This window comes from Chionomys nivalis, chromosome 9 (assembly GCF_950005125.1).
Source record: "Chionomys nivalis chromosome 9, mChiNiv1.1, whole genome shotgun sequence".
NCBI lineage: Eukaryota > Metazoa > Chordata > Mammalia > Rodentia > Cricetidae > Chionomys > Chionomys nivalis.
Genome location: NC_080094.1, coordinates 55,256,171 through 55,272,264, shown reverse-complemented (window position 1 = coordinate 55,272,264; position 16,094 = coordinate 55,256,171). Strand labels below are relative to the sequence as shown.

Below are 16,094 nucleotides of genomic sequence, written 5' to 3'. Positions count from 1 at the left end.
AGAATTTCTGCATTCTGGTCAGGCAAACTACTGAGGCATAGACCACACTATGCTATATCCTAAAATTTCTGGCCTTGCTGATTCTGTAGACTCCCACCCATGAAGGCTAGTTTCTAATATGCAGGTTACCTGGAACTACTCTTCAGCGCCTGAGCTTCATCCAGGACCATGTATTGCCACTTGACCCGTTGGAAGTACTTGACATCCTGTACTACCAGCTGGTAGCTAGTGATGACCACATGGAAGGGGGCATCCTGAGTGTACAAGGTCTTCTACAAATGTAAGAGGGGAAATATGAAAAGTGATATGTAAAAGTTTTCAAACAAATATTTTTAGTGTATGTGTGTGCATAAATATGGATGTGTGTGCATAAATATGAGTAAGCACATATATATGCGGAGCTCAAAGGACAATTTTCCAGAGTTGGCTCTTTCCTTCCACTGTTGGGTCAAGGGACTGAACACACATTATCAAGATTGTTGAGTACCTCCTGAGTCATCTCTCCAGTCCACATTACAATTCTCAATCAGGTAATGAAGGAAGCATGGTGTACAAGTGCAACCTTTAATCCCGGAACTTGGAGGCAGAGACAGACAGATCTCTGATTTTGAGGTCAGCATGGTCTACATAGCAAGTTCTGGGCCAGCTAGGGCCACATAGTGAGATACTGTCTTTAAAAAAGTAATAAAGTATGAACAGTGCATTAAAAAACAAGATGAAGAATTGATGTTCTTCCATCTCTGTGACCGGAGGATGTGCAGTGACATAAACTGTAAATGTCCAAGGTTTTAAAGCATTTCCTTTATTATAATCAAAGTAACAGCAAATATTCAGTTCATGAAAGAAAAGGGAACATGGGACTGAAGAGATGGCTCAGTGCTTAAAACCCTTGCTGATCTTGCACAGTGACTTATAACCACCTATAACTCCAGTTCCAGGGCATATGACCTGATGACTTCTCTTCTGGCCTCTTTGGGATCCTGTATGTATGTAGTACACATATAGTCACACATGTACACATAAAACTTTTAAAAAAAAAAGTAAATCTTAAAGAAAAAAGATCTCTTTTCATATTGGACTAGAAGAAAAAAAGATGGCCTGTATAGGAAAACAATGTATATAAAGAAAATATATTTGCCACATATCCAGAAATGTATTATAGATCTTATATACATGAGGACTTACTCAAATCAAAGAGATTTGAGAGAATAGGAAAAAAAGGTGTGGGGGGGGGAAGGGGAGGGAAAGAGACAGAGTGTGTGTATTGTGTCAAACAGAAGTTACCTGACTCCAGAATCTCCGGATGACTTTTCTATCATGAGGATTTCCCCAATATGGTAGCACCTGGAAAATGGATCAATACATATATATTATTTTCTTAGAGAATAAACTGTAAACGTATCAATAAAGGTTATTCTAAAAGACTAACTAAAAAAATAAAAGGGGCATTGTTTGATCCATTCTCCTGCTAACCAAATAGAAGCACATATACAATCTATCTTTTTTTAAAGTATTAAGAGATACTGAAGCAACAGAAAATTACAGAGCCAAGGAGCAGAAAGACTGGTAAAGCCTAGCAGCACATGGTGCTTTCGCTTTGTAGCACTGATACTCTCCAAAAGTTCCAGCTCAGAGAATAAAAAGCTTAGCAGAGATTTTACAAAGAAATGGAGAGGAGCTAGAGACAATTCCACGGTTAAGAGCACTTGTTATTATTGTGGAGAACTTAGGTTCAATTTCCATCACCCACATGGTGGTTCACAACCATCTATAACTCCACTTTCAAGGGATCCAATGATTTCTCTGACCTCTGAGGGTACACACAGAAATGCAGATAAAACACGCATAAAATGAAATTAATAGCTGGGTCGTGGTGGGGCACATGTTTAATCCTGGCACTCAGGAGGTAAGACAGGAGGATCTCTGTGAGTTTGAGCCCAGCCTGGTTTACAGAGCTCGTTCCAGAACAACCAAGGCTACACACAAAAAACTCCTGTCTCAAAAAGCTAAAACCAAACCAAACCAAAATAAGATAAATTCACAAATAAAAATATTTTAAAAAGAGAGGTAGGGCTAAGAATAAAAAGAAAAAATTGGAGTATTCTGGTAACTACCCACACTCCTGGTTCTAAACTATAACTCAAGGATTATGCATGAGTATTAAAATCCTTGAATTACCTCATGTTCTGATTAAATAAAGAAAACAGTGAATTACTTATATGCCAGAGGGACAACAATACTAGTAGAAAAAAAATGACATAAACAGACTGACAGACAGACAGACAGAAAGACAAGACAAGGGCTGGGCACACAGCTCAGGTGGTAAGACTGCTGGCCTAGAACACATGAGGCTAGGCCATGGGAAGTGGAGGCAGGAGAATCAGAACTAGTCATTCTCAATTACAGAGTGAATTTGAGGTCAGCATGGGCTATAAGTGATACTATCTAAAGAAAATAAAATTAAAGCACTTGGGAGGCAGAGGCAGGCGGATCTCTGTGAGTTCGAGACCAGCCTGGTCTACAAGAGCTAGTTCCAGGACAGGCTCCAAAACCACAGAGAAACCCTGTCTCAAAAAAACAAAAAAAAAAAAAACAAAAACAAAAAAAAACAAAAACAAAAAAAAAGAAAAGAAAATTAAAAAAAAAAAAAAAACAAAAATACTTCCCTGCCCCCAAATACATACAAATCCTATATTGAAGAAAAGAGTACAACATCTACAATTAACTGTAGAAATTTTACTATACAATCTGACACAGGATTGAGCAATAACAACCAAACGTAAGAAAATACTGGAAGCCAACATGAAATAAAGTTAAGACTGAGACTATGAGTAGATGAGGATTAGACTTTTACCAATGTTAAAGTGTCCAGATGCAGTAATGCACATCTGTAACCCCAACACTGAGCAGGATGAGGCAGAAGAAACATGAGTTTGAGGTCATCAGAGATCACCCAGCCAGACCCTATTTCAAATAGACACCATAAGAATACATGGTGCTTTCTCTAGGTTTTCTACTAAAAAATAAATAAAAATAAACTGGCAGCCATTGAGATGGCTCAGTGAGTAAAGTTCTTGCTACTCAAGTTTGATCACATGAATTCAATATTTGCAGTCCAAGTGGAAAGAGAAAAGCAATACCTAAAAGTGGTCCTCTGACTTACACACATACACACACACTGAAGCCCCATACATGCAAGACTATACACAAATAATAAAGTGATGTGATCACACACCCGTAATCTAACAATCATGAGGACTGCAGGGGGCTAAACAGTGGTCCACAGCATTTGCTGCTCTTGAAGATCCAGCTTCAGTTACTAGCACCCACATGGTGGTTCACAACCATCTGTAACTATATATATATCTCAGAAAAATTATTTTAAGTCAAAACGTCTTAAAGAAAACAACTTTATAATAAAGTACTCAGGGCATGGTGACACATGCCTTTAATCCCAGTACTTATGAAGCAGAGAAAGGAGGATCTTCAAGTTTGAGGCCAGTAGAATCAATCTACAGAGTGAGTTCCAGGACAGCTACAAAGAGAAACCCTGTCTCAAAAAACAAAAACAATAATAATAAAAGGGTCAGTTCAGCAGGAGGGTAAAATAAGTAAGTAATTGCACATTTAAATGCACATCTTTCTCTCTTAGTGGATAAATCAGGCAGATGTATGTGGAGAGAGAGAAGCTAAACAAGCCATCAAACTTGGTTTCCTGACTTATTAAAACAGAATACTAAACTGAACTGCATACTCCTACAATTCTCAAACACAAACACTGACCATATGCCACATCGTAAAATTACATGTCCCCTTGCCACAATGGACTCAAGTTACAGAGCAGTTAACAGGAAACACACATAAAAAGGTCTCCCTTACTTGAAACTGAACTATACTTCTAAAGAATTCATGAACCAAAGAGCTACAGTAGAAGTTAGATATAATTTTAACGTGTACGTAAAGGTATGGTGGTACACACCTTGATCCCAGCACTTGGGAGGCAGAGGCAGGTAGATCTTTGTGAGTTTCAGGATAGCCAGAGATATACTGTGAGACCCTGTCTCAAACAAACATGGGATGACTAAAGCCACGTTTGAAATCAATGATGCTCAAAAAAAAAAAGCAGGCAGTAGTGGCATACATACATTTTAATCCCAGCACTGGGGAGCAAAGGCAGGCGGATCTCTGTGAGTTCAAGGTCAGGCTGGTCTACAAGGGCTAGTTCCAGGACAGACTCCAAAGCTACAGAGAAACCCTGTCTTGAAAAGTCTAATATATAAACAATCAAGCAAACAAACGAAAACATAAATAAAAGAAAAAAGAAATCAGTGATGCCCTCAAACGTGCATGTCCATAAGGTGAGGATCAACAACCTGAGCTCCAGATCACAACACCTGAAGAAGTTTAGAAGCAGAGAAATGATGAAGACAGAACAGAAACAATAAAGCAGGGGGGGGGAGCTTCAAGAATGAAAAATTATGCAATTAACTACTTAAAAATGCTAATCACCTTTTATGAAAAAGGTGAAGAAATTGGGGGGAACAGAGATCCTAGTTAAGAGCTTTTCCATACTTTCGCTTTTTGAAGACAGGGTTTCTCTGGGTAGCCCTGGCTGTCCTGGAACTCACTTTGTAGACCAGGCTGGCCTTGAACTCACTGAGATCCACCTGTCTCTGCTTCCCAAGTAATGGAATTAAGGTGTGTATCACCACTGACAGGGATGAGAGCAGGGATAGCCAGCCACACAGCACTGACTGTACTTTTAAATATTATACTTATTTAACGTGTATGTGAACGTGCATATGTGCATGTGTACATACTCATGTATCACAGAACACAGGCAGAAGTCAAAAAACAACATGCAGAATTTGGTGCTCTCCCCTGCCATCTGGTACTGGTGACTGTATTCAGGTCTCCATCTTTGGTGGCAGTGCCTCCACTGCTTGAGCCATCCTACCTCCCCTGAACAAGGCACTTTTTGTATGATTGTCTGACTTCTTCAGACTGAATCTTGCTATGCAGTCCTGGCTGGCCAGGAATGTGAAACTAAGATCAGGGTGGCTTTGAATTTATGGCAATCCTTCTGCCTCAACCTCCTGAATAATTTTTTATGGTATGTATTTTTTTTATCGATTTTTATTGAGCTCTACATTTTTCTCTGTTCCCCTCTCTGCCTCTCTCCTCCCCTTTGGTCCCCATGCTCCCAATTTACTCAGAAGATCTTGTCTTCTTCTACTTGTCATGTAAATTAGATCTATGTAAGTCTCTCTTAGTGTCTTCATTGTTGTCTAAGTTCTCTGGGATTGTGGTTTGTAGGCTGGTTTGTAGCAAAGTTTCTTTGCTTTATGTTTAAAACCCACCTATGAGTGAGTACATGTGATAATTGTCTTTGGTATGTACTTTATAATATAATACAAAAACTGAATCAAAAATCCAACAGGGGACACTTAATACATGGCCTACAGATTCTATTTTACCACCCCTACACTAGTGCTAAAATTAAATTCAAGCTGGACAGTGATGATGCACGCCTTGGAAGCAGCGGATCTGAGTTTAAGGTCAGCCTGGTCTACAGAGCAAGTTTCAGGACTACAGAGAACCCTGTAGCAATCTTCCCCCCAAATTTCAATAAACAAACAAGATGGAAACTGAATATGCACATGAAAGCTTAGTTCTAGATATTAAAGCAAAGGAAAGATATGACAATTTAAAGTAATCCCACATTGCCATCTCTTGGCGAGAGGAGGAGCTGCACAAAACCCCAGTGTCTGGGTAGAAATTAAAGACTTTTTGACATTGTATTCAACATGTATCTAGCCATAAATTTAAAAGAAGACAAGTCAAAAACTCATTTCCATTTTTCATATGCCCAACAATTCATGAAAAAATTTCAATCAAGCCAATCTCATGTTCATAGGGGGCTGAAAATAAGTATAAAAATTAAGAGTTACTGCCGGGCGGTGGTGGCGCACGCCTTTAATCCCAGCACTTGGGAGGCAGAGGTAGGCGGATCTCTGTGAGTTCGAGGCCAGTCTGGTCTACAAGAGCTAGTGCCAGGACAGGCTCCAAAGCTACAGAGAAACCCTGTCTCGAAAAACTAAAAAAAAAAAAAAATTAAGAGTTACTTTTCTGATATCTTCTATTTTGGATTTTATATGTGGGTATTTATTGCATATGTGTCCATGGACCACATGCATGCAGTGCCTGCAGAGTCCTCAAGAGGGTGTTAGATCTCATGAGAATGGATTTAAGACAATTGTGAACTTCCATGTAAACAATTCTGGGTCCTCTGGTAGAGCACCCAGTGCTTTTAGCCACTGAATCATCTTTTCCAGGCCTGATTTCCTTTTGAAACATTTTCTACATGCCAGATAGTGGTGTTGCACACCTTTGATCCCAGTACTTGGGAGGGAGATAACTCTGTGAGTTCGAGGTCATCTTGGTCTACCTACAAAGCTAATTCCAGGACAGCCAAAGTTACACAAAAACACCCTATCTTGAAAATAATAAAACAAAACAAAACAGGCCGGGCGGTGGTGGCGCACGCCTTTAATCCCAGCACTCGGGAGGCAGAGGCAGGCGGATCTCTGTGAGTTCGAGACCAGCCTGGTCTACAAGAGCAGTTCCAGGACAGGCTCCAAAACCACAAAGAAACCCTGTCTCGAAAAACCAAAAAAAAAATAAAAAACAAAACAAAACAAAACACTTTCTACATCAATTCAGTAGCAAGGACCATAGCCATAAACTGCTCAATGGTAAGAAATCCCAGTTAGGTTCATCTATCTTACAAAGCCTAAAGACAGAAAAATATTTGCCATTTATCTCCGTCCTTCTCCCTGAAGTAATGTACGGAGCCCATCAAAATAATGAAGAACTCAAATCAGAGATATTATGTTTATTCATAATCCATAAAAGTCCTTATTACTATGCAACATCATGTTCATGCATCCCTTTAGACACAGAACACAGCTAATTCATTATCCGCCCATTCAAACTACAAATAATCCTACTCATTTTTTCTATATCCCTACCATATTTCACACACCACACAGTTTTGTTTTTTGTTTTGGGGAGAGGGGTTTTGATAAAGGGTCTCATGTGTAGCCCAGGTTAGTCATGAGTTCTCTAAGCAGCCAAGGCCAGCCTTGAATTCTTGATCTTCCTACTATGCCTCACATGTATTATTCACACGAAATTAGAGGTCTGAGCCACCATGTCCAGGACAAAAACTATTTACACTGCGTCTATGTCACACTAACCTGTTGCAACAACCTCTTGATTTTCTTTAAGACAGTTTCATGCTAGCCTAAACCCGGCTCTAAATCTGAGGATGATCTGCTTTAATCCTTCTGCTCCTACCTTCCATATACTGAGATCACTGGTTTGGCTACCACTACCACCAGTTTGGTTTTTCGAGACAGGGTTTCTCTGTGACTTTGGAGCCTGTTCTGGAACTAGCTCTTGTAGACCAGACTGACCTCGAACACACAGAGATCCACCTGCCTCTGCCTCCCAAGTGCTGGGATTAAAGGTGTGCGCCACCACTGCCCAGGTACACCAGCACCAGTTTCATGCAATGCTGTGGATCCAATCTGTGGCTTCATTAGAGGAACCAAGCATTATACCAACTGAACAACATCCCTGGCTCAGTCAATCTCAATTTTTTCTCTCTGAGCTAGTTAAATCAATATTCGTATTATCTACTTTAGATATTATAAGCTGGATCAAGACTAACTTTAGAGTTATTAAGACATATGAATTATTATAGACTACAATATAATATAAAATTTGCCAAAATCTACTTTGAAACAAGATAGATATTTTCTATCATCTTAACAGACCATCAAATAATATAAAAAAGTGGTACAAATAACTTATATTAGACTGAATTTCTCACCTATTTAGTATAAAGGTTTATAAGCTTATTACTTTCCTAAATCACATTTCTAAGAAATGAACATAAGGAAGCTGAGGATAAAAGACTCGCACTCGTAGGACCTGGGAGGTTAATGCAAGAAGATCAGGAGTTCAAAGTCATCCACAGAGACACAGCAAGATCAAAGTCAGTCCAGTTACACCAGACCATATCTTAACAAAACCAAAATAAGCCAGGTGTGAAGGTACACCTATAATCCCAGCAGCTAGGAGCTGGGGCATGCTAACTGCCTACCACAAATTCAAAGCCAGCCTGGACTACATAGCGGGACTTAAAAAGACAGCCTGAAGTACTGGGGGTAGAGTATGACTCTGTCTCTAAAAAACAAAAGAAAACCATTAAAAACATATAAAACCAATAAATACAGATATAAAGGACTGGGGAGGTATTTCAATTCGGATGGACTGTCTAGCATGTTACTGATTCCAACACTTCATAAACCTGGTATGGTGGCATACACTTATAAAATACTGGATACATAACAAGTTTGAGGACAGTGTGCGACACATAAGACTGTATCAAAGCAAACATAAAAGGGCTAAAAAGATGGCTCCTAAGTTTGATTCCCAGCACATACATCAGGCAGTTCATAAGCACCTATAATTCTAGCTCTAGAAGATCCAACACATTTCTTTGCACATACCCACAGAGCTATGACAGTTTAAAAAGAAAAAATAAAAGAGTCAGGAGCACTAGCATACACCTTTAATGCTAACAATCAGGAGGCAAAGAAGGAACCACATGTGAGAAAAATGGCTCCATAAGATTGGCCAGGAGACCAGGTATGGCAGCACACACCTTTAATCACAGCATTACGGAGGCAGGGAACAGTGGATCTCTGTGAGTTCAAAGTCAACCCGGTCTACACAGAGAGATCCATGACAGCCAAGGCTACATATAGAGACTCTTGTTTCAAAAAATGAAAAAGTTGGATTGTAAGCAAGTCTATAAGGCATTGTCTTGATTGATGTGGGAGGTCCCATCCCACAGGAAGTGGTGCCACACCTGGGCAGGTGGTACTGAGTGAAAGGAAGCTGAATAAATCATGTGGAGCAAGACAGTCATGTGGAACAAGACAGTCATGTAGAGCAAGCCACTCATAGGGAGCAAGCAGCACTTTCTCAACGCCTATTTCAGCTCCTGCCTTCAGGTTCTTGCCTACTTGAGTTCCTGCTCAGAATTCCTTGAATGAAGGAATACAAGCTGTGAGCTGAAATAAACCCTTTCCTCCCTGTGCTGCTTTAGTCACAGTGTTTATTACAATAACGGAACCAAAAACAATTAGTAAGACAGCAAAAGAAGAGTCAGAAACCTTATCTTAAAGAACAAGACCTTCTTTACCTTAAATTTAGGAACAAATCTTGTAAACTCCTGGTGCCAATTATTAAGTGTAGAAGCAGGTGAAATTATTAAGAAAGGTCCCCAAATGTTTTCTCTCTGCAACAGAAAACTGGGTCAGCCAGCTGTAGGAAAACCGAAGACATTCAAACCCAAACAATCAGTGACATGAGAAATTTAAAAATAGGAAACATAGTAACAAGAGAAATCGTGCCTATCTCCCAAGTGTCCACACAAACGTATTCAATAAGAAGCAATGTTAGTTGAGGCCACCCTGACCTACAGAGCTATTTCCAAGACAGACAGGGCTACACTGAAAAACCCAGTCTTGAGAAACCAAAATAAATACACAAATAAATAAATAAGAAAATGGAAAAGAAGAAGCATTAGTATAATAAGAGCACAAAGAGATACAGTACTAAGCAATGACTCTCTTGTGATTTCTAGGCTGTATTTTTTTTTCATAAAACATGTATAACGTATGGACTAGCTTTTATTATTTTCTATTATGTTAGCATAATATTACTATTAGTTAATTAGAAGAGTATTAAGCTTTTTCAATGTATGTTATTACACATTTCCCATTTAATTTTTATAAGATTCCTATACGGTATATATAACTTGTGATTCAATAAAGGTAGAAAACGAGGTCTCAGAGATTTAAAGTGAAATCACTTCAAAAGAGGTTAAGTGGGTGCCTATGACATTGCTAGAAAGAGCAGTGTTGAGATGGGAATCCAGTACCAGCTCTTGCAATCTAACAATAACGTCTTTGCCATTACACTGGTAGCTCTTAAAAGGAAGTGAGAGACAAGAATTCTAGTTATACTTGCTCAAACACCATCCTGGCCCCATTGGGAACTAATGTTATTCCATTCTGTCTGTTACAAAAGCCTTCAGATATAGCAACAAGTTCTGTTATTTTGATATGCTACCAAGCATAACACTGCTTTTAAGTGGCTCACTGTTGACAGAAAATGAACCTAAATTCAGGAGAGGAAGATTACTTACTGACAATTCCATCTACTCACCTCAGCGAGATGGGCCAGGAGGGCAATGCTCTGTACAGTTTTACCAAGACCCATTTCATCAGCAAGAATTCCATTAATACCCTGGGAGACACGGAGAGAGAGATAGACAGTCATCACCTGATTGCAGCGCATATCTAACAAAGATGGTGGATCAGATCAACCAAGATTGACTGGAGATACTCAGTACCAAGACTCTGAATCAGTACTGCAATGGCTTCTTTTGCCAACATTACATTTATATGTGTGACTCATGATATATGAGAAAAAGACTAAGATCAGGTCTTTACCTAATCTAGCCCACATCAAGCAAATAATGAGGCTTATCAAGACTACCTAAGGCATGCTATATACAGGATACAAACACAATCTCCAAGCCAGAAATACAGAGAAACCCTTCAGACTATTGCATAAAGTTGAAGTTTTGGGACTGGAGAGATGGCTCAGTGCTTAAGAGCACTTGCTGCTCTTGGAGAGGACTCAACTTCAGTTTCTATCACCCACATGGCTCACACCCAGTTCTAGGAGATTGGATTCCCTCTTTTGACCTCCATAGGCACTGCATGCCTGTGCTGTACTTACATACAATAAAGGTAAATATTTATACACACAAAATATAAACAGGTAAATCTAAACAAACAAAACAAAAAACCCTAAAGGTGAACTCACTTCATAATTATATTAATCAAAAGAAAACTAAATAGTAAAGTAAAAAGAATAGGTTTGTCATGTTTCTAAAATTTACCTGTTCATAGAGATTGGCTAACCAGTTCATGCCTTTCAGCTGGTAACCTTTCAATTTGCCATTGAAAATAGTGGGTTGTGGAATATCCTCACCAGCCCGGATGGATGGATTCGCAAGGCTGTAACTCTCCCCAAACCCAGAGCCAGACTTGTCTGCTGCCCTGAGGGCAGCTGCCCGACTTTCTTTTGCATCTTCATCAAATGACCTTGTCTGGAAAATAAAAAGTTAAGAAAATGTAAGAATAAAATTTAAACACAAGCTGGAGAAATGGCTAAGGGGTTAAGAGTACTGACAACTCTTCCAGAAAACCCCAGATCAATTCCCAGCACCCACATGCAGCTCACAACTGTCTGCAACTCCAAATCCATGGGACCAGACGCCCATAGCAAAACACCAATGCACATAAAATAAAAATAAATTTTTAAAAAAATTCATTAACATATTTTATACTAAAAATAGAATAAACTTTCTAATATCTTACTAAGTTAATGAAACATTTATATTAAAATGTTTTTGTTAGTATACTAATCTATATTAAGTTACTTGCTAATTCAAAGATTTTGTTAAAAGTCTGTTGTTTTGTTTTTCGAGACAAGGTTTCTCTGTGTAGCCCTGGTTGTCCTGGAACTTCCTCTGTAGCCCAGGCTAGGCTGGCCTTGAACTCACAGAGATCTACCTGCCTCTGCCTCCAGAGTGCTGGGATTAAAGGCGTGTGCCACCACCGCCCGGCCTTTTTTAAAGTTTTATTGTGGGGATTGAGCACATAGGAGAGTATGCTGATGATAAAGTTCTAGATATACTTGAATAAAAATGTCATGAAATTTATCACTTTATACAATGAACATATCAAATAAAAAATAAAAAGCAAAACATGCTTCAAAACAAAGTTTAATTGGGGTAATTGTGTGAGGTGGTATGTATTTATTCTTTTTTGTTTGGTCTTTTAGAGAGAGAGTCTCTCTACATAGCACTGGCTGTCCTGGAACTAACTACAGAACCAGGCTGGCTTCAAACTCTGCCTCAGAGTTATGGAATTGAAGATGTGCACTACCACACCCAGCACTTGTGTCTATTCTTAACCCCAGCAAAGTAACCAAAAGGCTCGCTGCAGCATACTAAACTGCATTTTCTTTACTTATTTCAACACAAATATAGTTTCTTACTAATTCTATTAAAGATCACTAGGTCCTAAAGGGCTGGAGAGATGACTCAGAGAGGACTGGCTGTTTTGCAGTTCCCAGAACCCACATGGAGGCTCACAACCATCCTTACTCCAGTTCCAGTAGACCTGTTACTCTCTTCTGGCCTCTGTGGACACTGGGCATGCACGCAGCGCGCACACACACACACAACACACACACATATACATGCAAGCAAAACAGTCATACACATAGAATAAGAACAAATCCTTTTAAAAAAAGACTAGCTCAGGAATAATAAAAGAACAAATTAGTACTTGAGTGAAAGAAACCAGTGACTTGGTTTTCTCAAGGCATAAGACTCGTGATAGTCTTTTTCATTAAACAACCCAAGATTACTTAAGAGGAGACAAAACAACAAAACAGAGTTTGTAGCTTAACTGTAACTCTTTCAACTTTAATAATAAAAATTCTATACAACTAAGTATTTGTTATTCTGCCACCCCAAGTATTAGTACTATTCTGAAACAGAGATGGGACTGAGGGATAGCTCAGTGGTTAACAGCACTGGCTGTTCTTCAGAGGACCTAGTTCAATTATCAGTACCCAAACGGTGGCCAATAACCATCTGTTTTTGAAGGAAAGAAAGACTTTACCCTACATGTGATCAGAGTCACACAGAAACACACACACACACAGGCATGAGTGCTAACCAATTTGTTTAACTGAAAACAATGAACTAAAGAATAAAATAAGGAAAGAAGAACATGAAAAAGAAAAACTGTGGGGCATTGCCTAGGCCTTTTCATTCTTTCCTTTTTTTTCTGAGACAGGGTTTCACTCTGTATTCTTGCTTGGTGTGGAACTGATGTTATACAACAAGCTAGCCTCAAACTCATAAAGATCAACCTGACTCTACCTCCTGAGTGCTGGGATCACAAGGTTATCATGCCCAGTCTGCCTTCTCACTAAAAGACTTACTCGAGCTTGGTGAATATGATAAGCATTTTCAGCATTCTTCAGGGCCTGGGCTTTGAAATGGTTACTGTCTGAAAAGAGAAAACATGTAGATTACCACACTTTATCTCCCTCAAAGACACAATTTATCCCACACATAAGTGGATCCCCAGTTCTTCATTATATTATCCCAAGGCTAACAGAGGACTAAGAGGGGGAAAGGCTAAAGTCTTTTCCAGAGATAAGAACCTTGAAGCAAGTCAGGCTTAGTGGGGAACTCCTTCAATCCCAGCACTCAGGAGGCAGAGGCAGGCAGATTTCTGTAGTTTCCAGGCCAGCCTGGTCTACATAGTGAGTTCAAGGATAGCCAAAGCTATAATAGTGAGTCCCTGTCTTGAAAAAGCTAGAACAAAACAATCAAAAGAATCTAGAAGTATAAAGTAGTTGTGGATGTTCCTGGTCTCCAACAGTGAAAGCCCGTACATAAAACTCACCTGCAAGTTAAGATCGAACATCTCTCAAGCCTAGTGTTTTCTTTTATAAATTGACACCAATTGCTAGGACAAGCAAAAATCATGCAGATTCAAACAACTTAAGCAATTGAATCTATCTGTACACGTGCTAACACTCAAGATACTTTGAAATACTTCCCTTCTCCAACATTTCTAGTCAACATGATCTCTATCACTATACTGTGAAAATCGTTTTACTATGTAACTAAAGATGATCTCAAACTTCTGATCTTCCTGCCTAACCCTCCAAAGTGCTGAGATCACATGACTGCACTGCTATGCCTGGTTTATGTGGTGCCAGGCATTGAACCCAGGGATTCATGAAGGCTAGACAACATTCTACCTCTCCAAGCCTCTACTGAAAACTCGTAAGTTATTTTATAGGAGTCCTTTGCAAAAACACACATACGTCCTCCTAAATAAATTTCCCCTTTCTGATCAGTATTATCTATGAATCAGAACAAAGCTTTTAAGAATTGCAACATATGCAACCTTGATATGAAAAATGGAGGCTAACTGCTTCCCCTACCTCGTGACTCAGGACTCACCATAATCTTCCTGGGTGATGTTAACCATTACTCCACCACCAATGTCAATTTGTCTCTGGGTAGAGCTATCTTCCAGTTTCCTTAGAATTTCTTCCTGGATTCCATCATGACCCATATCACGTTTTCGACTCATGAAATGAGCATACAACTCTGTCTGAGTGATTAGGAAGTTGAGTTTTCGCTGCTGCCTCTTGGCCTAAAATGTGTGTTGGGGGGAATTGAAGGTAAAACATTTAAGTCATAAATTATATGTAGTCAATAGAATTATCAAGTCTTTATAAAAGTATGCGTATAATTCTTTTAAAAAGTTTTTACTTTTTAAAATAGGAAAATATCGCCGATGAACAATACATAAGCACACAAAAAATATAAATATGAAGAAGGAAGAGGAGAGAGAAAAAGGGAGGGAGTGAAAAATGAAAAGCATGAACAAGGATTCAGAAAAGGCTCCAAAGCTCCACTCTGAGAAAAACTAGGAGCCATACCTGAAAAAACATCATCCAATCCTATGATTCTCATGTTTTCTGGACCCTAACTTTTCTTCTATTCACTCCAACTGCTTTATCAATGACAGTACAATTCCTCGTTTCCTATTTTTCCCTATATATACAAAGTCTAAACTAGTTGGGAGATATCACATTTAGCAATAGTAGTGGCTAAAGTTTAAAATGGTAGCTGGAAAAATGGATGGGTCTCAGAAAATTAGACTGGTCACTTTTCACTGTTTCTATGAATGCATTCTATAATTCCAATTCCAGGGGATCTAAAGCCCTTTTCTGGCCTCAGCATGCATATGTGTGGTGTGCAGATCCATGAAGGCAAAACACCTACTAACATAAAATAAATTTTTTTTTAAGAAATCAAAATAAGCCAGGAGATGGTAGTGCATGCCTTTGATCCCAGCACTTGGGAGGCAGAGGCAGGGGATCTCTGAGTTCAAGACGAACCAGATCTGTAGTGTGAGTTCCAGGACAACCAGGGCTACACAAAGAAACCCTGTCTTGAAAAACCAAAGTGATGACTGATGATGATGATGATGATGATGATGATGATGATGATGATGATGATGATGATGAAATTAAACCAAACAAATGAAAAACAGAGAAAAGGGCCAGACATTCAGAAGTCAGAGGCAAGTCTATCTGTGAGAGTTTGAGGACAGTGTGGTTTAGATTACCAGTTCCAAGAATGTTAGAGCACTGCCTCAAATATACAAAGCAAAAAACACAATTCTTAGTGCTTTGGTAGTAAAAAGGATTTTAGAATTTGCTTTTGCCTCACCTCCCGCATTTCCTCATCCAACTTCCGTTGCTCCAAAGCTTCCTTCTCTGCTCGCTTGCGGTGCTCTTTCTCCACCTTCTCATACTTCTTCCAGTAAAGAAGCATCTCCTTGGTTAGGCGGCGAGCACGGGGCAAAGTCTCCTTACAGTTCTTTTGTGCTTGCAAGGCAGCTCTGCGCACCTCCTTCATGCACTGGTGGGCGAGCTGCAAACAGTATCGTTATTATAACAGGGACCTAATTCTAGCAACAGTTCAGCCTGGACTTTAAGCTAATGCTCCCCATATATTTTAATATCTACAGTCCCGCTAAAGAGATAATGCCCCTGAACTAATCATTATTAATTATATGTAGTCAGCAGAATTTATCAAATATTTTATATAAGCCTGTGTCTAATTCTTTTAAAATGTTTTTACTTTTAAAAAGGTAAATATTTCTAATGAACAACACATAAACATAAAAATTATAAATGCAAAAGAAGGAAAAAAGAGAAGAAAGGAAGGGAGTGAAAAATTAAGAGAAAAGAAAAGAATATTCAAACATAACTAAGGTCCAGACCTCTGAGGTTAAATCTCCTAATTAAGAAACCTATTTACATCTACCACTTTAAAT

At 39.1% G+C, this 16,094-nt stretch overlaps 1 protein-coding gene across 3 annotated transcripts in view; it reads right to left on the bottom strand.

Moving 5' to 3' along the window:
* Ino80 (INO80 complex ATPase subunit) overlaps positions 1-16,094 on the bottom strand; it is a 110,384-nt gene that overhangs the window by 67,632 nt on the left and 26,658 nt on the right. For all 3 annotated transcript variants that reach the window (XM_057780892.1, XM_057780893.1, XM_057780891.1), the window contains exons 9-16: positions 15,485-15,688; positions 14,204-14,399; positions 13,168-13,235; positions 11,048-11,257; positions 10,306-10,386; positions 9,278-9,373; positions 1,285-1,344; positions 130-272 (exon numbers count right to left, since the gene is read on the bottom strand). In XM_057780892.1, the coding sequence (XP_057636875.1) occupies positions 130-272; positions 1,285-1,344; positions 9,278-9,373; positions 10,306-10,386; positions 11,048-11,257; positions 13,168-13,235; positions 14,204-14,399; positions 15,485-15,688 (1,058 nt within the window). The remainder of the gene's footprint in view (positions 1-129; positions 273-1,284; positions 1,345-9,277; positions 9,374-10,305; positions 10,387-11,047; positions 11,258-13,167; positions 13,236-14,203; positions 14,400-15,484; positions 15,689-16,094) is intronic.